Here is a 26366-nt window from a genome sequence, read left to right as displayed (position 1 = left end):
GCCTGGAGGAACCCTTGGACACGCCCTTGCGATGTTAAATTGTGCATCCTCTTTTCCATGTTCTGTTGTTCAGAATAAAATATGTTTATCTATCCACATTTCATATTTTTTTCGAGTCTTTTAAATCTGACATGATAAAACTATAGCTAAGAAAATATTTTAAATGGAAGAAAGAATGCCCATGTAAGAGAAAGGGTTTTTTTTGTGATCGGATACGAGACCCTATAAAGCGATTTAGGAACGGGTCTCAGAATATTCACTTGAATGTCAAAGATTGCGATACAAAAGTCAAGCAAAAGACAGACAATGTCATTGTCATCCATCCGGGAAACTGACACTTCATTGATTGAAGAACGAAAACGAACTTTGTTTTTTGAAGGTTGTATTTGTATTGCTATGGTATTGCGGGTATTGCTTGACTTGAGTTGAGGCTGAGGCTGAAGAAATAAATTTTGATTGTAAACAAACCATAACCGTGTAAAACTAAAATACTGCCGTAAAGCATTAACTTACAAACGAAGTGAAAACTTAAAAATGAGCTGTACTAAAGAGGAAATTGAAAGAAAACGTTTAGCAGCTTTACAAAGGCGGCAAAACAACAATAAAAACTCTCCTTTGAAACCAGCACCTTTGCAATCTACTTTTTCTCCATCGCATTCCACAAAGACTTCATCAAACAGAAGCTATCACCCATATGCTAAACCTGCTGCAACTCTTATAGAAAGTTCTGTACCACCCGGCAAGGTTGTAAGTGGTACTATTTACTTGATTTCTGAAGACCGATTTGAAGTCAATCCTTCAGAGTTCTGTGCTCCATTGATTAATGTATTCAAATCTTTACCCTCTAAAAATTATGGTGAGTACATAACATAATAACAATACTTTTAGTAAGCCTTAATTTTATAATGTGATGTAATTTTCTTATTAAATAAAATTTTATGTACTTATAACTTAAATTTGTCTTGGTGAAACACTTTATTTGACTCATTCCCTTTGGGATCAGCCATACAGAAAGTTGAAAGGCTGGAAGTTATTCAGAAGTTGTTCAATGTTAGAATTTAAAAGTAAAACTCAGTGGTTAACCTGGGAAATGAAGACAGCAAATAGTCAAGTCTGGTGTGTACTAAAAAGTTGGTGTACACAGAAAAAGACTATTGTTAGCAATATAGGGCTAATGTACTAATGTTAATGAATATCTGCTATTTCAGATCCAGCATCAAAATTGTGGAATTTCTCAATGGATGACTATGAATCATTGATCTCTAAAGTATCCCATTTGGCCCCACACATTGTGTTAGGGCCATTGCCAAGTTTCGTGCTCAAGGTAATAACATGGACTTAATTTAGAATAGAATAGAATATGGCTTTATTGAACACTACATAAATCAGACATACAAAAAAAACATACTTATAGACTAGAACTAATGTACAATACAATTGTTGCCTGGAAGAAATCGCTTTAAGCGATAAGGCCGCCATTTGTACATATGTGTTAGATTAAGTTCTTTTTTTTGTAATTTTTGTCCTTGTTTTTGTGTACAAATAAAGAATATCTATCTTTCTATCTAATAGGCGGCCTTATTGCTGAGAGGGGTTTCTTACAGGCAACCTTATATATTGCGGAAACAAACAGTTGGACAGTTAGCAACTGATTCTGATTCCTAGACAAGCTCTAGTGTTTGTCACCATCTCACTAAAGGCTCGGTTTCTGACTTGAGTAAGTCTTCCTAAGCATCAAGATGACAATTCAGCCAGTAACACTCCTCACATGTGAATTCTCACAATCTTGGATGTGAAACTGACAATGAAGAAGATTTAAACCATGGTTGTTGATGGGATATTATTAATGATATATGTATTTTATTTGCAGGTGTTGAGGGAGCCGACCGTGGACCCCAACTCTGTAGACCTGGCTCCAGTAGAGGCCACTTTGAGGAATAAACTCATGCCTTTTCAAGAGGAGGGTGTCAGGTTATGTTGATTTTATTGATACTATTGTTTAGCAATTAGCAATCAGTTATCAATGCAAGTTATAAACATTATTTTTAAATTTATTTACCTAATTAATGCTTTTATTGCACAATTTACATAAATAATAACAAAGATAAAGATAAAAGATATAAATTATTTGATGCTAAAAGCATTTGTATGTATTATGTTGTGTAAATAACTGTAAAGTACCTAGGTACCTAATGCTATTTATGTAATGAGTAATACACTAATGATTGAAATCAATATAAATAAACAAGCAATTGAGCCTTATCTCTAAGAGGATCCTTCAAGAATGACTTCAATGCTAAATGATTAATATACAGGATGCTAAAAAGGCTATAGTAAAATAAGTTGTAAAATTGATTGACTGTGGCAGTCATTCTGTTCAACTTTTGTTTTGCAACACTCTGTATAAATTCCCTAATTCATAGCAAAATTAATATACACTTTGATAGCAATAAAACATTTAATTTGTTAAATTTATTCTAATCTCATTTTACAACCTTCCAGGTTCTGCATAGCGAAGCGCGGGTGCTGCATGTTAGCGGACGACATGGGGCTCGGCAAGACGTTCCAGGCGCTCGCCGTGGCCAGCTACTACCGGCAGAACTGGCCGCTGCTCATCGTCACCACATCCTCTATGAGGTATGGAGTTTAGCGTGGGACGCCCTTCGAGCCCCTGGCCTGAGGGCCTGTAACTTAGCATTCCACTACGATTTTACCTTTCGTAACAAGATTTTAAAATGTCTGCATTCTTCACCTAATTACACATTATATTTCTGCCACAAAAATATCGTGCTGTATAAATATTAGATTGCACTTCATCCTTAGAAGCCTTAGACAGAGCCCTTAGCATAAATTTTCTTGGTGAACGTGAAGTAAAATTCATTGAGTAATTTTGTATGAAAATCTGAACAGCGCCCCTGCGGTTGGTAGCAGAACTAAAATTTTCCTACAAAATTCATCAAGTAATTTTACTTCACGTTCACGATGAAAATTTATGCTACGGGCTCAGATTGCAGGTAGTGACTGGGAGAGTTTTTTAAACCCTCTAGTTTAGTCCCTACTAACAAGAAATTAAAATCGTTCACAGAGAAACATGGCAGACCAAGATCCACGAGCTCCTCCCCTCCGTGCCCATGATGAGCATCGTGTGTCTGTCCAGCCACCGAGACACGCAGGTACGCATCGTCATCATCATCATCATCATCAGCCATTAATAACATAAACCATCACACCAGCTGCATATTCAAGTAATTGCATTTTTTGTGACTAAACTGTATTAACATAAATTTTATGTGTTGCCAATGAATAAGGCCTTACGATAAATAAATTATTCACTGCTGGATATGCCCTAGGAGCGCCAGAACACTGTGTCCTCGGCATTCCTTATCCAGCCACTACTGGACTTCAAAATGACTGATCCTTTAACCATGGTGACAAAAGTTAGTCCAGTAAATTCCGCGCTAGACAGACGATGGAGCTACTCACTGACTACCAATAACTTTCATCTTTAGACCTCATCCCAGCTTTAGTCTTCATCGCGATATGTTAGGAAGAAGCCTTGTAAACCTCTCGCAAAACGTCTGTGCGGCTACATGCAAATTTAATTTCCAGGCCGTAGCGGACAAACTGACAGATGTAGTGATCTGTAGCTACAAGCTCGCCACCACCCACCACCAGCTGCTGAAGGATAAAAAGTTTGGGGTCGTTATTATTGTGAGTTTGTTTAGTTTTCATTATGATTAATTATTTAAAAAAAACATAAAGCTTCTGCAAGTTCACATTATTATGAAAACCTAACCTACTTTTATTGCCAGCTTTTCATAATTATAAAGCCGAACATCGACTGCCGATGCCGTCTAAACTAAGTTAGTTCGCATAGTTGATCCAGCTTTTCATACATGTGCGTCCACCGCAAACTATGCACTATGTATGAAAAATTGGCACAACTATGGAAACTAACTTAGTTTAGACGGCAGTGGACGTTCGGCTTAATGTTAACTTGCAGAAGTTGAAATAAAGATAAAAAACCATGATTTGATTGTAATTTTTCACTAACAATCTTTTGGTGGAAAGCCTTGCTTACTTTTCTATAAGCTAGAATAATTAGGCATTTGATAGGCAGTTTAGACCATGGATATGCACAACACAAAGGTTCCATTCGATTGCAGATACTTACACCGCCACAGAGAAAATAATAGAATAATTAATTTTCCTTATTTTCTCTCCTTCCAAACCCAAAATAGAATAGAATAATAATTTTCCTTATTTTCTCTCCTCCCATACCCCAGGACGAATCCCACCAGCTCAAGTGCCGTCAAGCGGCGTGCACGCGCTCCCTCTCAGCGCTGTGCCGGGGCGCCCCACGCCGGCTGCTGCTCAGTGGGACGCCCGCGCTGAGCAGACCGAGCGAGCTGTACTCACAGCTCAGTGTCATACAGCCGGGCCTGTTTAGCAACTATGTGGAGTATGGTGAGTGGTGATATAGTCACATACACAGGGTGTTAATTTTATACTTATTCTTTTAAAGGATAAGTATATGTAATTAGTCGAAGTAGGGCAAAGTACTTATCAGTTTTTCTTAAATTAGTTTTGTCGCGACACTAAAGCCATCTAAAATACCTCTTCTTATTATTAACTATGGTTTACTCCATCGACCCAAAGTTTCCCTGGAAGAGATTTCAAGGTTCTGATTAACTTCATATTTGTAATTGGTAAAATCCGCAGTAATCGTCTAGTAAAATATTTCTGTTTCTGCAATCTGCACTAATTCATAATTTAATTATCTTCATTGTTTCCGCTAGAGGCGCCACAATGTTTTCGAGAAAATTTACACTTTTATTGTGTTTGCCAACTATAAATCCTGTTCGTCCGACCGTCTGGTGTTTGTCACCTACCCACTGGGTACCAAACATCTAATCAAATTATTAACACCCAGTAAACATTTATAACACTTCTTCCCTCATCAATCCGCAGGTAAGCGCTACTGCGCGGGAAAACTCAACAACTTCGGCTGGGACATGTCCGGCTGCTCCAACCTCACTGAGCTGAAGATACTGTTGTCCCGGCGCTTCCTCATACGACGGACTAAGAGCCAGGCCGCGCCCGCGCTCACACCCACGCACAGGTCAGTGAATCATCATCATCATCATCATTATCATTGTCATCATCATCAACCTGACAATTCAATAATCATCAGCAAAAACAGCCCGTAGAGCGGTGGTAGCTCAGTCGGGTAAGCGCCCGCTTCTCACGCCAGAGATGCGGGTTCGAATCGACATGTACCAATGAGTTCTTTTCTGAATTTAAGTACATTGTATACCATCGCTCTTACGGTGAAGGAAAACATCGTGAGGAAACCTGCATATCTAGATTTAGCACATCTAGATATGTGAACCCATCAACCCGCAGTAGACCAGCGTGGTGGGTAATGGTCCAAGCTTAGGAAGGCAGTTTAGACCTTGGGGATATGCACAAAGGTTCCATTCGAGAGAGCCAGGTGCAGGTACCTACACCCCCACAGAGAATAGAATAGAATAGAAACAGCCCGTAATCATCCACTGCTGGACATAGGCCTCTCCCAAGCAGCGCCACAACACTCTGTCCTCGGCCTTCCTCATCCAGCCACCGGCGCCTACCAGTCATCGGTCCAGCGGGAATGAAGGCGTCTCACGCTATGCTTATCCCACCGGTCATATATTCATCAGTTTGCAGATTTCGGAAGCTAGGTCGTGTCGGTCTTACGACTTTCTGATGTGATTCTCAGAGAAACCCCGACCATAGGTCTTTCCATTGTCCACTGAGGGACTTTAAATCAGTGGAACAGTCCAACCGTCATTGTTTACGTTTTTGAATCACACGACATCCTTCATCAAAAGACTTTGAGGCTTTTTGAACATTTGTACCAAAGTTACTTATATCCTGTCTCCCCTGGCGCTTTATAAACATTTGTACCACAGTAACTTATAACCTCTTTCCCTCCCCAGAGAAGCGGTATACCTCGACCAGACCCTACTCCAATTCTCCACACAACAGAGACAGGAGCTCTCCTCCCTGGCGCAGACATACACACAGACGTCGACGGACAAACACGCCGCGTTGTTGAGCTTCTTTAGTGAGTCTGCGAGGGTCAAGATGCCGGCTGTGTGGTGAGTTACTGCTAGTTTCGATAGATAGAGTATTGTAACTGGCAGTTAGACATATTTATACGCGCGTCTTATACGTAGATTAAGCGTGTATATGCGTCTTTTGGTACACGCTCAAATTGTACAAGCCTTGATGCGCTTTTAATTTCGTATTCGCGTTTTGATGTCACCACCGGTAAAAGCGAACACTTTACTGTAATGTTGTAAGTATGAGATGACAAGATGCATGGGCGATGGCGCAGACTTACACACACATCGCGATGCGGACAAACACGCGGCGTTGTTGAGCTTCTTTAGTGAATCTGCGAGGGTCAAGATGCCGGCTGTATGGTGAGTTAGAGATATTTTAGACAAGCGCACTTATACGCGCATACGCATATACAAGCTCGTCGGTATTAATCTTGTATATGCTGTTTATACAGCAAAGCTTACACTAAAGGGTTTGTCACCATGGTGAAAGGAGGCAGTTTCCGTCTGCCCACTGTGCGCCAGACGCATAAGACCAAATTGATACGATACTCGAGGTGGCTCCTCTTGTGCTAGCTTGTTATGGAAGGGCCCATTAAGTAAATTATGTAACTGAGTAACCGGGAATTTGTTAGACACATAATTATTATGCATAATTGAGTTATTTTAGTATTCTTGTACGAAAAATCATTGTAAAATGAGCGATTCTCTGTTTAATATACATTTTATACCCTTTCCATAATGGCTTTACGGGTTCTACCTTTTTTGGCATAAGATTTATTTGCCTAAACTCGTATTGCATAGTAACGTTTGGTCAAAGTCTCGTTACGCCGAAAATCGTATGGCATAAATCTCGTTTAGTAAAAAGTTATTTCGCATAACATTGTTTAGCCTAATAATGGTATGGCCAAATCTTGAATAGCCTAATAATGCTATGGCATAGGTTTATGAGGTTTATACAAAGTAATAATATTCGTTTGGCTTTAACTTTGACGGAGCGTCTCCCTACATAGCGCAAACTGGTGCCTTGTATTGTTTCCGCTGTTTGGAAAACGCTCCGCTCCGCTTCGCTGCGCTCCGCTTTGGTTTTGATGAACATGTGCACCTAACACGCTCCTCCTCGCTTTGCTAGTCGTCGCACCTATTTTTAGGTTTCGATCTCATGGGGTTTGTAATAATTATATTGGTCGTTAACTTTCGATTTTTTGATCATACAATACCTATCGTGATTTTCGGGATGTAGGAGAAAAATACCACAATTTGTACATTTACTACATACTTAATATATTATTTATTAAGATAACATTACGAGAAACAAGATTATACATAGGTATAGACGAACATAAATTTGAGCAAACGAAACTTAGGTGTTTAAAGATTGTGCCTAAAGAGTTTTAGACGAAACGAGCCTTATGCCACATAAGTCTTGGCAAAGTGATGGTTCGGCCAAAAAAGTTTTGACCATACGAGTTATGCGAAATGAGTTTTGGTCAATAAAGATTATGCGAGATGAGCGGAACCCGGCTTTACGATTATACGATTACGGTCCGCTTATGGGGGTAACTCACTGGTCACATCTAAGTCGCTTGAGCTAGAAAGCTCGGGGATTGCCAGTCTTGTGAGACCATAATTGTACACATTTGCTAAGAGTTTCTGAAAGTCATGTAAAATACTTCGTTTTCTTTCATCCACAGCAAATACATCCGCCAAGTCCTCGCAGACGAGTCAACAGCCAAGTTCCTGATATTCGCGCACCACAAGACCATGATCGACGCGCTCTGTGAGACTCTAGATGAAGTGGGCACCCACTACATCTGCATTGTGGGCAGTACGCCCACCAATAGCCGCGCTGTGAGTATAGAAATAATAATAATGGTTTATTTCGGGTGTATAAAGCCCATTATAAACATTACATAGATATAGAAAGTAAATACAACTTATTTAGTTCGATACAGAGGTTTTAAACGTAACAAGCGCATATATTTTACAACAAATACATATGTAGACACCCGGTTTTGGTGGCATCAGACCTAAAAGGTCCCAAGATCAGCAAATGAGGTGGTATACATAGGTAGACCATGATCGACGCGCTCTGTGAGACTCTGGACGAGGTGGGGACCCACTACATCTATACAGGGTGTTAACTTAATTGCGTTGGAGCGGGAAATGGTAGATACAGCTGATGATACTGAACACGATAAGACATTAAAAAACGTATTTTATTTGCTTTAAGCTGACCAACATAAAACAGTTTTATTTAGTACATTTTAAAATTTCATAGTCACCCTATTCAGGTTTAGGTACGTTTGACAGAATGACCATGAACTTGAAAGCCAAGATCAAGGCCAAACAATTCAAAGCCAAGGTCAATAAAAAAGTATGCGTGCATCTGCACCACACTCGTGGAGCCACATCGTCAAGGTACCTACCGAGATTTTGGGTACTCAAAGTACCCAATCCATTGTAGACATTTCATTTTACTCCATAAGTATCACTTTATTGATACACAATTGGCCATGCTAACTTTCTGAACAAGAATGAAATGCTTAAAACCGTTTCGAGGAATATGCTTCCAGTACAATTTCTGGTCATCAGATTTTAAATTAAGTCTCTATTTTTTTAATTATTCAATAAAAACTAATAACCTTCATTTGTCCTTTCTATGACGACGATTAGGATCATAGAGTATAATAACATTTGCCTACAAAACAAAAGTAAACGTCAAACGTCAATAAACGCAAACCTCATGTACTCTGTGAACCTCACAGCCCGTGTCACCCGTGTGCACAGAGTAGGTGCCCGTGTGTTTATTTCTCTTTATTGATTTTATTTATTTATTTTCTACCTTGTTTTGAATCTCTAATACGAATAAATAATAAACCAGTGGATACTACGATGACAACAAGAACAGAGATAGTATTTCTTCAGTGAGTATTATTGCTTCACAGAGTATTATTTGTAGGTTAAGAGTTAGATGACAGATGACAATGACATTCTACCTCACTGACGTTAAGTGACACTTGCTTTTTTTATGGCGCAGGCAAAGATATTTATTTTAGTATTGATTCTCTGACGTCATACATCCATTCAGCCGGCCAAATTTTAAAATTATATTAAAAATAGTTGTAATTAATAAAAATCAAAAATAACGAAATTAGTTTCTTAAAATGGTCTATATTTTCGAAATAAATGATAAAAAATACATATCATAAATTGGTAGCATGGCCAATTATCTTTTATGAATACAGAACATTTTCATTTTATGCTTCATAACATAGGTCACACGTATTCACAGCACAGCACAACATAAAACGAAATGAGGAACAAGGCTTGGTAATCAAAAGATAGAATTGTAGGTACCTTTTCCCTTTTAGGTAATAATTGTAAAAAATGATTGTAAACAAGTAAACAACAATGACTGACTGACAGACTAGATCCACAGAGAAGGTAATGACTATCATAAATACTCGATGGTTATGATACGCAAGATTGTTATTATTCTACTGGTATTTAAAGTGAGGCCATACTTATTATGAGGATTTCCGTACTATTCGTCATCAAAGACGTCTCAATCGCAAGTACACAACACCAATCGAGATGAGCGAGTGTAAGTAAACCAATTCTTCATTGAAGTAGACCCTGTTATCATCCTGTTATGCATTGTGGTCTTTTATCTTTAGCTGCATACAGACCGGCCAAACGAACGCCAACGAACGGATTTTGTTGACCTTCGTTGCTCAATCTGCCCCTGTATTATGTATGATAAATGTCCATCGGTGGGCGTTCGTTGGGCCGGTCTGTACGCATCTTTAGGTAATAAAAGAAAAATAAAATGTGGTGAGTATCAAGGGTGAATACTAAACGCTTACCTTATTCTGAGTAAAAAGGTTTAATTATTGTTCTGAGCTCCTAGAAAGTCATAAATTATATTCTGTACGATCTATCAAACTTTAAGACAATCAGCTGTTTAATTGTTGATTAGTATGTCATTAATCACCATGAATAATTTCAATTTTATTTAATAATTGTTATTACCTACTGTGTAATTAATTACAATCATAGTTACATCAAATAAATTATGAAAAGTGAAGTTGATAACAAATTTACAGTGTGTGTTCCTTTGCAATCGAATGTCTCATTGGTTATGTGTTTGTGTAGGGTGACCATGTTTTTGATTAAGGTAAAACTTTCCACTTTACTTTAGACTTTAAACATAAATATTCGAGTTTCTGATGTTTTTTTTCTTAGAAACGTGCTTGGTTAGACTAATACTAACCCCCATTTCCCGCTCAAACGCATTCTAGTTAACACCCTGTATAGTGGGCAGTACGCCGACCAATAGAGGTGTGTGAAGTTAGCAGCCTAAAGTTAGCAGCCTTTGAATACCCGACCAAATTAAGATGGTCACTTCAGTCATTGCATACATTATCAATTAAAACACGTAAAAAGCCCCAAAAACATTGGAATAATAATGCTAGGTATTTATATAAACACTAAAATATGTTCTAAAATAAATAAATTCTTAAAAATACGACGTTTACTTACTGAAGCTCTTGTTGGTTAATGGATATTTTGTATGGGGGCGCCAAGATGCTATAGACCTGCCCGCATCTCACCTGGTTTATTATGTGTGTTGTGTCATTAGAAAACACTGACAGAAGTTTCATCAACATTGAAACGGTATAGCAGGTGTCCAGGAGCCACTTTCTGATGGATTTTGGGTGAAAAATTTACAATATTTAACGAATATTCAAGTTTGCAGGTGGAACCTGAAGAGATTCAGCTGCAAATGATAGTTCATATGAAAGGTATTATTAATACCTAGAAATAGTTTTCAGCAATTTCAGATTAAATGACTTTTGGTGAATATTCAAGGTGAAAACCAAAAAATAAAACTTAGCAGCCCAAGATTAACATTTTGTATGGGGGCACCAAGATGCTATAGACCTGCCCGCATCTCACCTGGTTTATTATGTGTGTTGTGTTATTAGAAAACACTGACAGAAGTTTCATCAACATTGAAACGGGATAGCAGGTGTCCAGGAGCCACTTTCTGACGGATTTTGGGTGAAAAATTTACAATATTTCACGAATATTCAAGTTTGCAGGTGGAACCTGAAGAGATTCAGCTGCAAATGATAGTTCATATGAAAGGTATTATTAATACCTAGAAACGGTTTTCAGCAATTTCAGATTAAATGACTTTTGGTGAATATTCAAGGTGAAAACCAAAAAATAAAACTTAGCAGCCCAAGATTAACATTTTGTATGGCGGCACCAAGATGCTATAGACCTGCCCGCATCTCACCTGGTTTATTATATGTGTTGTGTCATTAGAAAACACTGACAGAAGTTTCATCAACATTGAAACGGTATAGCAGGTGTCCAGGAGCCACTTTCTGACAGATTTTGGGTGAAAAATTGACAATATTTCACGAATATTCAAGTTTGCAGGTGGAACCTGAAGAGATTCAGCTGGAAATGATAGTTCACATGAAAGGTATTATTAATACCTAGAAATCGTTTTCAGCAATTTCAGATTAAATGACTTTTGGTGAATATTCAAGGTGAAAACCAAACAATAAAACTTTTCCACCTGCAAACTTGAATATTCGTGAAATATTGTCAATTTTTCACCCAAAATCTGTCAGAAAGTGGCTCCTGGACACCTGCTATACCGTTTCAATGTTGATGAAACTTCTGTCAGTGTTTTCTAATGATACAACACACATAATAAACCAGGTCAGATGCGGGCAGGTCCATAGCATCTTGGTGCCCCCATACAAAATGTTAATCTTGGGCTGCTAAGTTTTATTTTTTGGTTTTCACCTTGAATATTCACCAAAAGTCATTTAATCTGAAATTGCTGAAAACTATTTCTATGTATTAATAATACCTTTCATATGAACTATAATTTGCAGCTGAATCTCTTCAGGTTCCACCTGCAAACTTGAGTATTCGTGAAATATTGTCAATTTTTCACCCAAAATCTGTCAGAAAGTGGCTCCTGGACACCTGCTATACCGTTTCAATGTTGATGAAACTTCTGTCAGTGTTTTCTAATGACACAACACATATAATAAACCAGGTGAGATGCGGGCAGGTCTATAGCGTCTTGGTGCCGCCATACAAAATGTTAATCTTGGGCTGCTAAGTTTTATTTTTTGATTTTCACCTTGAAGAGTCACCAAAAGTCATTTAATCTGAAATTGCTGAAAACCGTTTCTAGGTATTAATAATACCTTTCATGTGAACTATCATTTCCAGCTGAATCTCTTCAGGTTCCACCTGCAAACTTGAATATTCGTGAAATATTGTAAATTTTTCACCCAAAATCCGTCAGAAAGTGGCTCCTGGACACCTGCTATCCCGTTTCAATGTTGATGAAACTTCTGTCAGTGTTTTCTAATGACACAACACACATAATAAACCAGGTGAGATGCGGGCAGGTCTATAGCATCTTGGTGCCCCCATACAAAATTTTAATCTTGGGCTGCTAAGTTTTATTTTTTGGTTTTCACCTTGAATATTCACCAAAAGTCATTTAATCTGAAATTGCTGAAAACCGTTTCTAGGTATTAATAATACCTTTTATATGAACTATCATTTCCAGCTGAATCTCTTCAGGTTTCACCTGCAAACTTGAATATTCGTGAAATATTGTCAATTTTTCACCCAAAATCTGTCAGAAAGTGGCTCCTGGACACCTGCTATACCGTTTCAATGTTGATGAAACTTCTGTCAGTGTTTTCCAATGACACAAAACACATAATAAACCAGGTGAGATGCGGGCAGGTCTATAGCATCTTGGTGCCGCCATACAAAATGTTAATCTTGGGCTGCTAAGTTTTATTTTTTGGTTTTCACCTTGAATATTCACCAAAAGTCATTTAATCTGAAATTGCTGAAAACCGTTTCTAGGTATTAATAATACCTTTCATATGAACTATCATTTGCAGCTGTACCTGTTTAGGCTCCACCTGCAAACTTGAATATTCGTGAAATATTGTAAATTTTTCACCCAAAATCCGACAGAAAGTGGCTCCTGGACACCTGCTATCCCGTTTCAATGTTGATGAAACTTCTGTCAGTGTTTTCTAATGACACAACACACATAATAAACCAGGTGAGATGCGGGCAGGTCTATAGCATCTTGGTGCCCCCATACAAAATATCCAGTAACCAACAAGAGCGTCATTAAGTAAACGTCGTATTTTTTTGAATTTATTTATTTTAGAACATATTTTAGTGTTTATATGAATACCTATGAATGAAACTTCTGTCAGTGTTTTCTAATGACACAACACACATAATAAACCAGGTGAGATGCGGGCAGGTCTATAGCATCTTGGTGCCCCCATACAAAATGTTAATCTTGGGCTGCTAAGTTTTATTTTTTGGTTTTCACCTTGAATATTCACCAAAAGTCATTTAATCTGAAATTGCTGAAAACCGTTTCTAGGTATTAATAATACCTTTCATATGAACTATCATTTGCAGCTGAATCTCTTCAGGTTCCACCTGCAAACTTGAATATTCGTGAAATATTGTAAATTTTTCACCCAAAATCCGTCAGAAAGTGGCTCCTGGACACCTGCTATCCCGTTTCAGTGTTGATGAAACTTCTGTCAGTGTTTTCTAATGACACAACACATATAATAAACCAGGTGAGATGCGGGCAGGTCTATAGCATCTTGGTGCCGCCATACAAAATGTTAATCTTGGGCTGCTAAGTTTTATTTTTTGATTTTCACCTTGAAGAGTCACCAAAAGTCATTTAATCTGAAATTGCTGAAAACCTTTCCTAGGTATTAATAATACCTTTCATATGAACTATCATTTGCACCTGTACCTGTTTAGGCTCCACCTGCAAACTTGAATATTCGTGAAATATTGTAAATTTTTCACCCAAAATCCGACAGAAAGTGGCTCCTGGACACCTGCTATCCCGTTTCAATGTTGATGAAACTTCTGTCAGTGTTTTCTAATGACACAACACACATAATAAACCAGGTGAGATGCGGGCAGGTCTATAGCATCTTGGTGCCGCCATACAAAATGTTAATCTTGGGCTGCTAAGTTTTATTTTTTGATTTTCACCTTGAAGAGTCACCAAAAGTCATTTAATCTGAAATTGCTGAAAACCTTTCCTAGGTATTAATAATACCTTTCATATGAACTATCATTTGCACCTGTACCTGTTTAGGCTCCACCTGCAAACTTGAATATTCGTGAAATATTGTAAATTTTTCACCCAAAATCCGACAGAAAGTGGCTCCTGGACACCTGCTATCCCGTTTCAATGTTGATGAAACTTCTGTCAGTGTTTTCTAATGACACAACACACATAATAAACCAGGTGAGATGCGGGCAGGTCTATAGCATCTTGGTGCCCCCATACAAAATATCCAGTAACCAACAAGAGCGTCAGTAAGTAAACGTCGTATTTTTTTGAATTTATTTATTTTAGAACATATTTTAGTGTTTATATGAATACCTATGAATGAAACTTCTGTCAGTGTTTTCTAATGACACAACACACATAATAAACCAGGTGAGATGCGGGCAGGTCTATAGCATCTTGGTGCCCCCATACAAAATGTTAATCTTGGGCTGCTAAGTTTTATTTTTTGGTTTTCACCTTGAATATTCACCAAAAGTCATTTAATCTGAAATTGCTGAAAACCATTTCTAGGTATTAATAATACCTTTCATATGAACTATCATTTGCAGCTGAATCTCTTCAGGTTCCACCTGCAAACTTGAATATTCGTTAAATATTGTAAATTTTTCACCCAAAATCCATCAGAAAGTGGCTCCTGGACACCTGCTATACCGTTTCAATGTTGATGAAACTTCTGTCAGTGTTTTCTAATGACACAACACACATAATAAACCAGGTGAGATGCGGGCAGGTCTATAGCATCTTGGTGCCCCCATACAAAATATCCAGTAACCAACAAGAGCGTCATTAAGTAAACGTCGTATTTTTTTGAATTTATTTATTTTAGAACATATTTTAGTGTTTATATAAATACCTAGCATTATTATTCCAATGTTTTTGGGGCTTTTTTACGTGTTTTAATTGATAAAGTATGCAATGACTGAAGTGACCATCTTAATTTGGTCGGGTATTCAAAGGCTGCTAACTTTAGGCTGCTAACTTCACGCAGGTGACCAATAGCCGTGCTGTGAGTATAGAAATAATAATAATGGTTTGTTTCGGGTATATAAAGCCCATTATAAAACATTACATAGATATAGGAAGTAAATACAACTTATTCAGTTCGATACAGAGGGTTTAAACCGTGTAAAAACTCCTACTAAGCACTCAAATGCACATTCAATAAAGGGAGCACGTAACAAAGAAACGTACCACATTAAATATAAGTACTATATAAAAGGCCCCAAGCTCAGCAAATGCTGCAGTATACATAGAAAGACCATGATCGACGCGCTCTGTGAGACTTTAGATGAAGTGGGGACGCACTACATCTGTATTGTGGGGAGTACGCCATCTAATAGCCGTGCTGTGAGTATAGAAATAATAATAATGGTTTGTTTCGGGTGTATAAAGTATTACATAGAGGTATAAAGTAAACACAACTTATTTAGTTCGGTACAGAGGTCTTAAACCGTGTTAAAACTCAAATGCACATTGAACAGAGGGAGCACGTAACAAAGACATATACCATATTAAATGTACAATATGTATAATAGGTTCCAAGATCAGCAAATACTGTGGTATACATAGATAAACCATGATCGACGCGCTCTGTGAGACTCTAGACGAGGTGGGGACCCACTACATCTGCATTGTGGGCAGTACGCCGACCAATAGCCGTGCTGTGAGTATAGAAATAAAGGAAATACATGCTATTAAGGTTCTAAAAGTTTATTATAGTAATTTTGTACAATAAATGTGTCAAAAACGTCCGAAGTTCAGCAAATGTTGCAGTGGAAATGGATATACCTTGATCGATAACAGCGCCCGTGGATATAAAATAGCGTCATCTCCACCTAAAAATGCGCACTTACCGAAAATTTCTGTACCTAGTTATATCTTTCTTTGCACTTTGGTACGTCCCGTCAGCGTCGCGCGCTACTCTGCGTTACGTCTCATTATGGATTTTTAAATGTCATGTTTTCAAACTCAGTTTACAGCTATTCCGAAGAATATAAGAGCCCTTTTTCCTAATTGGGCGTATTTGTTTTGACTTTCGTAAAAAAGCATGTCATTTCACAACGAACAATAACCACATTTCATTTCCCACCCACAGGAGCTAGTAGACAAGTTCCAAACCTCCGTCACCTGCCGGGCCGCGGTCCTGTCAGTGACCGCCGCCAACGCGGGCCTCACGCTCACAGCCGCCAGACTGGTGCTGTTCGCAGAACTACACTGGAACCCCGCCGTGAGTACCGCGGACATAGCCCGTGGCCTAGCCCCGTGGACATAGCCCTTCGGTGGCCCCACGCTGACCGCTAGGATAAGCTCTGCCTTTTACATGATTGAGCTTTAGTACTTATCAACGACCAGTCAAGGGCAAAAACAGCCCTCCATGCTTCTATGTTACATACTTAATATATGGGGTATAAACGAATGGTTTTGATACTATTACCTAAGCTATAATCTGTTTGTTTCTTACACCAAACTGCAGATAATGGAATAAAGTCACGTTTTGGGTACTTGGGTAGACATATTTTTTTCATTCTACGAGCGATTCACTACAAAATTGCGCCGCTATTTTTGTTAAAGTAACATGAATCACAATTATACCTTCGTACATTATAATTTATACACAATATAACACCTATATTTCCCCACAGATCCTTACTCAAGCGGAGTCCCGCGCTCACCGCATCGGTCAAGAGGGCGCCGTCTGTTCCCGATATCTGCTAGCTCCGGGGACGGTCGACGACTTCATATGGCCGCTGCTGCAGGGGAAACTCAATGTAAGATGGCTATTTTACTCTATAGCTACTAGAGATGTTACGAATATTCGGCAACTATTCGGTATTCGGCCTATTCGGCCAGTTTTTTCAGTATTCGATATTCGGCCAAATAGTAAGTAGTATTCGGCCGAATACCGAATACTTTAAAATGTAGCAAATATCTTATAAAAGGAATAAAAAGCAATTTAATTATGAACACCAACCACCACCGACACCTTAGTAATTAACATTTCCTAATCAACGTCGCTCGCCTTTGTTAGATACATACGAGTAACATCAGATTTGGTAAGCGAGTGAGGACGGCAACGCTGCTTAAGTTAATGTTCGGTGGTGGTAACACCACAGGTCTTTAACAGTATTTTTCTTGACCAATGCTTATATCTCCGATCTCCACCCTGCTAATGAGAAACAAGGACATAATTTAGTGGAGAGGCCCTTGTCCTGTGGTTGCTGATGATGATAAGAAGCGAAGTTGAGTTCACAGTCTAATCTCAACATGAATTAATCATTCGTAGACATAATTGTGTAGGAAGATATACCTACAGGCGCTGCGCATAGGTAATTATTAGTAATTGAGGTTATTACTAGTTCGTTATTGGCTGGAAATAATACACATCAGGACTCTGCGTATACATAGTAACAGCTGGTAATACGCCTGTCTCGTCCTAGGCTTTTCTCATCCAGTCACTACAAGCTATTTGACAGTATACGAACAGAAAGACATCAGAACCATGCCAGACATTTAAGCTCTTACACTGCGAATAATTTTCATCTAACCAAAGAAAACGGGTGTCATTTAAACGATCGCCAATTAAATCCGTTTTGAATTTGCTAAATAATAGGTTTGAAGGCAAAATAGTAGATTTGCCAGCAAATTTTTGCCCCCAAACAATTTTAAATCAATTCAACAATTAATCACTTAAAATTGCCGGGATTTATGATCAAGTGGCAAGTTAACATTTATGTATATATTTTAATAGGTATGTCCACATAACTCGATGTTATGTTTAATATTTAAATGAAACAAAAAATTAAGTTTAAATCATCAATATTCTTAATTAAAAACAACATAAACAACCTTCTTCTAATTATAACTTAAACCTTAATCTTCTTCTAATCAAAAGCAATCTTATTGTAATTAAAACTTAAACTTCCTCTTTTCATCATCATCATCATCAGCCAATAATAATCCACTGGTGGAGATAGATCCGCTCCCAAGGAGTGCCACAACATTCGGTCCTCTGCCTTCCTCATCCAACCACTACCGGCTATCCGCCTAAGATCGTCAGTCCAGCGGGCAGGAGGGCGTCCCACGCTCCGTTTGCCTGTTCGTGGTCTCGACTCGAGAACTCGTCTACCCCAACGGTTATCGGTTCTTCGGCAGATATGACCAGCCCACTGCCTCTTCAGCTTGCATATTTTGACAGCTAAGTATGTCGGTAACCTTGGTCCTCTGACGGATAATCTCATTTCTGATACGATCCATCAGAGAAACTCCAAGCATAGCTCTCTCCATAGCACCGTCTCCGCTAATTTGTAAACTCATGTATTAAATTGCTAACGAATTATAATGTTTTAATAACTGGACCAATCATAATGTAACTACTGCAATGCTGATAAAATATGAATTAAAAAGAAATCGCAACATGCGACCTAGAGTCAATATATTTGCTGGCAAATCTACTATTCTGCGGGCGCAGTTATTATTTGAGGAGCAAAAATAATATTCTGCATACAAAGTTTTTATTTATGTAATGAACTCAAATTTTTTGGCAATCCATCTATTATTTTAGATTTTTGTATTGATATTATTTGCTGATTCATACCCGAGGACACTTTTTATTTATTTGAGGACAAAAATATATTGTTGCGGTTGATCTATTAATTTGCTGATACAAGTTGATGACAAAAATAAACTTTGCTGGCAAGAAATATAGTTCCCAAAGAAAACATTTACATTTTCTATTAGTCATTATAAATCTTTCGGTTTTGTTTTTTCTCAGGTGTTAAACGAAGTTGGACTCTGTGGGGAAACATTTGAGAATGCCACGACCAGTTTACAGGTGACTATCATTAACATGATAATTGCTATGTTTGGCAAAACAACTAAAAAAATAATGTATACTTAAACTTCAAATTTAAGTACTAATCTATCCATAATTATAGTAATTTTCATGGCAAACAAAACTTTTAAACGCTTTATTCAAACAAAATTCAACTTTAAGTTAACAGACACTATATTTATTTCAGGAAAGCAGAAACAACATCACACAATACCTAAGTCCGTCAAGTTCGAAAAACGTAAACGACTACATACCAGGAACTAATATTAGGAAAAACTCAATAAACTGTGATAGAAGCAAAATAAATTATAGTAAAGCTAAGGAAAATAGTTCTAGTATTAATAATAATGATAGCTTTAAAGAGGAAGACATAGACAAGTCGTTCTTCGAAGACATGGAAGGAGATGAACTGCTGGCCGGTTTGGACTTATGATGTTAAAGAAAAATATTTATTTTCCATTTTTAAACTATTGAAGGTTAGTGTTGTACCTTGAATGTGATTTATGGATCTCCACTCTTATAATATACGAGCCATATTGGCAAGAAGCATAATACCTATATTATGAGTTTGAGGAAGACTAATCCATATTTAAATTGCCATAGATAGATGTATGTATCTGTAGTTAAGCTGTCACTACACACAACTAATGGTTATTGATTGTTAAAACTCTAGTGGTTTCCACAATACAGTCATGAAACAAGTAATTATGCAACCCATTATTATAATTATACCCAAGTGAGTCATGTGTATATTTGCTGGTCAGACTATACCAATGGCTTTTTAACATTTATCAAAAAATTGAAGGATCAAAATCCCATGCTTGACAGTTATGTTGTTTTTGTAAAAATCCCTTTAATTGTTAGCGATAGAGGTCGAGTAGAGGTCTGAAGGCAGAAATTCAAATTTTAACGCTGTCAAACTGTATTTTTTCTTAGCAAAACGGGTTTATTTATTTTATCTTCTTATGGGATTAATCTATAGAAATAAATCACTAATCACCAGAAAATGCTTCCATACTTTTAAATTTCTCACCCATGATGGATTCTATCCCTGATTTTCGTGTGTACTCCGATCCTGCCCCTGCTGTTAGTGAAACCTACCTGCCTACTAACACACATCACACTCCTACTGAGTTCTACTTGGACACAAAGCGCTTCCCGATTTACCCCTCTGCCACCAACGCTGCCATTTAACCACCGTTTTCACTTCCACTATGTCAGTGTCAATTCACTGCCCAAATATCTCTATAATAGGTCCTACTACTTCAGAATCGACATAATTTTACTGTCGACACCTAGCTATCAAGGAGACCCATCGTTTGGTGCATCCCCTAAAATGGGAGGTTGCAAATTACTTCACTTCTTATTTATTGTTATTCGTCCTTAGCATTACTGCGGTATAATACTTACGCTGTATTTAAAGTACGAATGTAAATATAAAGAATATAGTACTCTCAAATATTTATTATTGGTTAACTCTGAGACGTTAGTAAACAGAGTGTTTGACCAACATTTATGTTTTAAGTCTTTTCAATAGTTATGTATTTATTTATTTCTTTTTTACACGTTTTGCTGAATGCGTATAGAGGAAGTTTTGTTTCTACGTATTTTTTACATACTTACCTAAATATTGTTTCTGCGAGTGCTTTTTAAGAGTTTTCTACACTTGACGAAAAAAAAATAGTGTTGTTTAATCTGGTTCATCACATTTTATCTAACTTTTATTTACGACCTAAACTACTTACCTAAAAGTGCCTTATAGCCTATGTATAAATAGCTTAAGAGAGTAGGTAAGGTATACATATACTTTGTAAACAAACACTTGAAGCAAATATGGGCACTCATGTGATATTGTCGGACCTATGTGCTAATAATTCTGTTTACTTACCTAGTAAATGTGATAAGTTATTCGAAGTGTTGGCTAAAATAAATATACATAATTATATTGTTTGATTTGAATAGTAAATGTTTTTTATTCAACGTTTCCTTATCAGGCTATCGGGTATGGTTTGGTAGAAATTGTTAGCTAATGATTCTAAAGGTAATTGATTTTTTGGCACTGTAGAAATGCGAATCTTGTTTGGTTGATATTAGATTTTATACCTAAAGTATAAGGGTTCTATTATTTGCATTGTAGGTGCGAAACCCAAAAAAGAAATCAGGTTGTTAAAACTTATAATTTTTATTCGTGAAAAACATTTCAATTTTTATACTTTAAAATACTTAGGTAAGTACCTACTTACTATATCTTGACAGTCATTAACAGATAAAGTACCTATTTATGTTTTAATTTAATTTCATTACGGTTATGTCGTCACTATTTTAAGCTCATGAGAAAAATAAGTTATTAAGTTCATTGCCACAAAATAGGAAAAATAAACATAATTATTGGTAAATTCCTGAATACAACAAACTTAAGGCTTTTTGCAACAGGGGGGAGGGGGGCCACAACGCGAGGGGTGAACCACTGTCATGCCGGTGTTCCAAGTTAAAGCGCAATCAAACAGACATTTGTTATTGTACATCACCCCATTACTACCACACACCGGCTCCAAGTCCCTTCCACAATCACACTTATTGCTGGGAGCCACATGGTCTGAGCCACAAGCCCCCACATGCTTCAATGCAACGCCAGAAGAAGTCGAAGCTGCACAGTTTAGTAGACATTCGTTGTTGTAAGTCTCCCCGTTGGTCCCACAGACGGGCTTGTAAGCCCTAGTGCAGGTGCAAGGGTCAGCCGAATTTTCGGCCACTTGAACCCCATTCGCGCCGGCCACTATCACTTGCGAGCCGGCTGGGAGACAGGGGCCGTCGTGGATTTTAGCCACAGGCGATCTCGCCATCGCGTCTGTAGCGGCGACACAGTTCAACAAACATTCATTGTTATAAGTTTCGCCATTGGATCCGCAAACTGGTTTGTAGCTTCTAGTACAAGTGCAAGGGTCGGAGTTTTCGGCCACTTGAACCCCATTCGAGTTAGCCACTTGTACTTGTGAGCTTGGGCTGCCGCAGGGGCCGTCGTGGATTTTAGCCGCACGGGCATAAGTGAGGCAGGTGAGGAAGCATCCGTTGTGATATGTCTTCTGGTCGGAGCCACACACCGGGGCGTGGTCGGCGGGGCAGTGGTCACAGACGGTGGGCGCGGACTGCGCGGCGGCCGCCAGGAGGACGGTCAACGCTGAGGGTGAATTTTTGGATTAGCGATTTGATATAAATTACGAGGGTTGGTCTGTTAGTGTTAAATTAACTACGCATGTCCAAGTTACTGCTTCTGCTTACTCGTCTTTTTATATAATATAATATGTTACTTCATCCTTAACCGTCTAGTAGGTATTTAATCCAAAAGTATTGTTTATGTTCAAGGTAAAATAGGTATTGATACTAAGGTAGGTTCAAACTAAACAAGCTTACTTACTTACCTAATTGACGAATCATTTCCGCTGTGTAAATTTCTCAAGTAAGTTAAACTGACGCCTTTTTACAAGTAACACTACCGACTGTTGCGATTTTTTTAACTTGAGTGATGACTAAGCCAACTTATTAACACTTTTATACAAGACGGTGATCTGTGTTTGTTAACTGGTTGGTTACAGTGTAGTGGTGCGCTGACATCGGCCGAAGTAATATTCACATTATATCAATCAATCAATCATCATCATAAATGCTGGCCGCTGGCAATTGATGGTGATACATATTGTAGAAATTTGGTTTGTTATGTGTAATACGACTGAAAAGACATCTTCGGCATGCATATATTTTATTGTAAAATATAAAACATTTTAAAAGTAGTTACGTTAGTACCTATTATTGCTTAGGTAATAGTCAATTCAATACAGGATAACTACTAGTAGATTATACACCTAACTACATAGGTATTTATGTTTTAATTTACATGTCGTCACTATTTTGATCTCATGAGAAAAGTGCTTACTGCCACAAAATTGAATAAAATAGAATTAAGTACGTAATTAAATTATTATTCCTCAAATACCTACAATCTTACGGTTTGCAACATGGCGGAGGGGGGCCGCAACGTGAGGGGTGAACTATCGTCATGCCGGTGTTCCAAGTTAAAGCGCAATCAAACAGACATTTGTTATTGTACAACACTCCATTACTACCACACACCGGCTCCAAATCCCTTCCACAGTCACACTTATTGCTGGGAGCCACATGATCTGAACCACAAGCCCCCACATGCTTCAACGCAACGCCTGAAGAAGTCGAAGCTACACAGTTTAGTAGACATTCGTTGTTGTAAGTCTCCCCGTTGGTCCCACAGACGGGCTTGTAAGCCCTAGTGCAGGTGCAAGGGTCAGCCGAATTTTCGGCCACTTGGACCCCATTCGCGTCGGCCACTATCACATGCGAGCCGGCTGGGGGACAAGGGCCGTCGTGGATTTTAGCCACAGGTGAACTAGCCGTCATGTCTGTAGCGGCGACACAGTTCAACAAACATTCATTGTTATAAGTTTCGCCATTGGATCCGCAAACTGGTTTGTAGCTTCTAGTGCACGTGCAAGGGTCGGAGTTTTCGGCCACTTGGACCCCATTCGCGTCGGCCACTATTACTTGCTCTCCGGCTGGGAGGCAGGGGCCATCGTGGACTTTAGCCACAGGCGATCTCGCCATAGCTTCTGTAGCGGCGACACAGTTCAACAAACATTCATTGTTATAAGTCTCGCCATTGGATCCGCAAACTGGTTTGAAGTTTCTAGTGCACGTGCATGGGTCGGAGTTTTCGGCTACTTGAACGCCATTCGCGTCGACCACTTGGACCCCATTCGAGTTAGCCACTTGTACTTGTGAGCTTGGGCTGCCGCAGGGACCGTCGTAGATTTTAGCCACAGGTGAACTCGTTTGGGCGTCTGTAGCGGCGACACAGTTCAACAAACATTCATTGTTATAAGTCTCTCCATTGGACCCGCAAACTGGTTTGTAGCTTCTAGTGCACGTGCAAGGGTCGGAGTTTTCGGCTACTTGAACCCCATTCGCGTCGGCTACTTGGACCCCATTCGCGTCGGCCACTTGGACCCCATTTGCGTCGGCCACTTGAACTCCATTTGGTTCGGCCACTTGCACTTGCGGGTGTTGGCTGCCGCACCATCCGTCGTAAGCCTTCTCCACGCGCACTCTGCTTTTTTGGCATCTCAGCTTGCACTCATTGCCATAAGTATTTCCATCTGTGCCGCAAATTGGTTGGTATTTTTCTGGGCATAAACATGGATCCGGGTTTGTTGATCCTGCGCAGTAACCTTGATGTAGGACGACGACGCTTGGATTATTTTGGCAGTATTTGAGGACGCATCCGTTGTAGTATGTGACCTGGTCGGAGCCACAGACCGGGGCCTTCTCGGCGGGACAGATCTCGCAGAGGGTGGGCGCGGACCTCGCGGCGGCCGCCAGCAGGGCGGTCAACGCTGCGGGTGAACGGATGTATTAGCAATTATGAAAGATGTGTCCAATAAGCTACGGATGTCCAAATTACTGTTTGAGCACTAGGTATCTGTCACTTTCATAGGTAATTACCTGCTTAACATGATAATAAGTAACCTCATTTTTAACCTTACTCAAGAAGGTAGGCAGTTAAGTATTAAAAAAATCTATTGTTTATGTTCATATCAAGGTAAACAAAAAATAGTTAGGTACTTAGGTAGGTAAAATAAAACAAACTTACCTAATTGGCGAATCATATCCGCCGTGTAATCTTCTCAAGAACGTAGATACCTAAGTTAAACCGACGTCTTTTTGCAAGTAACACTACCGACTGTGTGACTGTCTTAAGTTTAGTGATGACTAAGACAACTTATTAACACTTTTATACAAGACGGTGTTCTGTGTTTGTTATCTGTGTTAGGTCAACAGGTTAGTTATAGTGATGCGCTGACATCGGCCTAAGTAATATTGTTTCCACATTACATTAGATACCTGGGTCATCATCATCGTTCAATCATTATCATAGGTATAATGATAAGTGACACATACTGTATAAAATTGGTTTATTACAGAGATCGGGGCGGAAACAAATTGGTAATAGAATACTTAGCTGTTAAAAACTAATGTTATCGGTTCGATATTTTAGAAGTCATAGAATTAAACAAAAACTTCAAACTGATTCATTGTGCATTGCTCAGAGAAAAATTGAAAGACTAACTAAAAGTTACCAAGTCTCATATTTTTTTAGAAAATTCTACGTACGTGTAGGCGTGTAGGTCAATATGTAATAATTATACAGGTACAAATTAATAATTAATATATATTTAATAGATCGGTATTTACTTAAATAGAGAGCATAAATAAATTTAACACTGGTTAAAATAATTATTGTGTTTCTTTTACGGTTTTCTATAAGTATACTTACCTACTTATTTGCCAGACCACAACCAAACTACATTACATTAGTAAGAATTCGTGGTAAATAGTATTTGCAATGATGTAGTTTTCTTCGTTTCGTTTCGGCTTTTGACCGGTTAAAACTTTGACAGCCGAAATCATCTTCGGCCTTTTCCACATCACTAGGAGTAAATCAACGCGGGTTTCCCGCGCTTTGCATTGGAGGAAAACGAGTTTTGCGTCGCGTCTCTTATTTATCTGTTTCATGTTTTGTTTATCCCCCAAACCCAGGTATGGTTCCGAGAAATAATTCGCAATAAACTTTACTATCGTTTTTATTGTTCACATTGACAACAGTGACCGTTAAACGCGATTTCGCGGAATTTTTAATGTGGATAATGTAGTTAAAAATAAATTACAAATAGGTAGGTATAGTTACTTATAACTATTAATTTATTTAGTAAATAAAAGCAATAACAACCTCACGGTAGGCCCGTGGCCTGTACCTACACTGTACTTAACTATAATTAAATCTGTACTTACCGTTAGTATCACTAATATTAGGTCCTTAGGTCCTTACATATAAAATTGGCGTTTTCTATAGGAGGAACATAAAGTCGTTTTTTTTTAAATGAAATATATTAAATTAATCAAAGTATGTACCATTGCTATGTATGCACTTTTGCCATCTCATAGGTAGTTCATTGATCCCCTTACAAAAAAAAACCATTCGGGCGGGAATCAATAAAATCTTTGTAGGCGGTTTGGACTGCCCCATCGGAGTTGAATTTTTTTCCTTGCAAGTAGTTATCCAAATTGCGAAAAAAATGGTAATCTGTTGGAGCAAGGTCCGGAGAGTACGGTGGATGTCTAAGACATTCTAATTGAAGCTCCTCTAATTTGGTAGCCG

General features: G+C 38.4%; 3 protein-coding genes across 3 annotated transcripts; 1 reads left to right on the top strand and 2 right to left on the bottom strand.

The window, feature by feature from the left end:
- The first annotated feature begins 392 nt into the window (after nt 1-392).
- LOC105385760 (SWI/SNF-related matrix-associated actin-dependent regulator of chromatin subfamily A-like protein 1) lies at nt 393-19818 on the top strand. The gene is made up of 14 exons (XM_048626222.1): nt 393-856; nt 1209-1324; nt 1871-1971; nt 2503-2637; nt 3086-3173; nt 3610-3711; nt 4287-4467; nt 4972-5122; nt 5982-6143; nt 7802-7958; nt 16388-16519; nt 16935-17060; nt 19064-19123; nt 19311-19818. Exons 1-14 carry the CDS (start codon nt 535-537, stop codon nt 19554-19556), a joined length of 2079 nt encoding a protein of 692 aa, XP_048482179.1. The 5' UTR covers nt 393-534; the 3' UTR covers nt 19557-19818.
- A 1468-nt stretch (nt 19819-21286) lies between these two features.
- On the bottom strand, nt 21287-22702 carry LOC125489221 (serine protease inhibitor dipetalogastin-like). The gene is made up of 2 exons (XM_048624369.1): nt 22543-22702; nt 21287-22301 (listed from the first exon to the last, which is right to left on the bottom strand). The coding sequence occupies exons 1-2, from the start codon at nt 22556-22558 to the stop codon at nt 21538-21540; spliced, it is 780 nt and encodes a 259-aa protein (XP_048480326.1). The 5' UTR covers nt 22559-22702; the 3' UTR covers nt 21287-21537.
- A 161-nt stretch (nt 22703-22863) lies between these two features.
- Nucleotides 22864-24931, bottom strand: LOC125489220 (serine protease inhibitor dipetalogastin-like). Its single transcript, XM_048624362.1, has 2 exons — nt 24801-24931; nt 22864-24543 (listed from the first exon to the last, which is right to left on the bottom strand). Exons 1-2 carry the CDS (start codon nt 24814-24816, stop codon nt 23123-23125), a joined length of 1437 nt encoding a protein of 478 aa, XP_048480319.1. The 5' UTR covers nt 24817-24931; the 3' UTR covers nt 22864-23122.
- Nucleotides 24932-26366: the final 1435 nt, after the last annotated feature.

This window comes from Plutella xylostella, chromosome 3 (assembly GCF_932276165.1).
Source record: "Plutella xylostella chromosome 3, ilPluXylo3.1, whole genome shotgun sequence".
NCBI classification, from domain to species: domain Eukaryota; kingdom Metazoa; phylum Arthropoda; class Insecta; order Lepidoptera; family Plutellidae; genus Plutella; species Plutella xylostella.
This window is presented reverse-complemented; position numbering and strand designations above follow the sequence as displayed.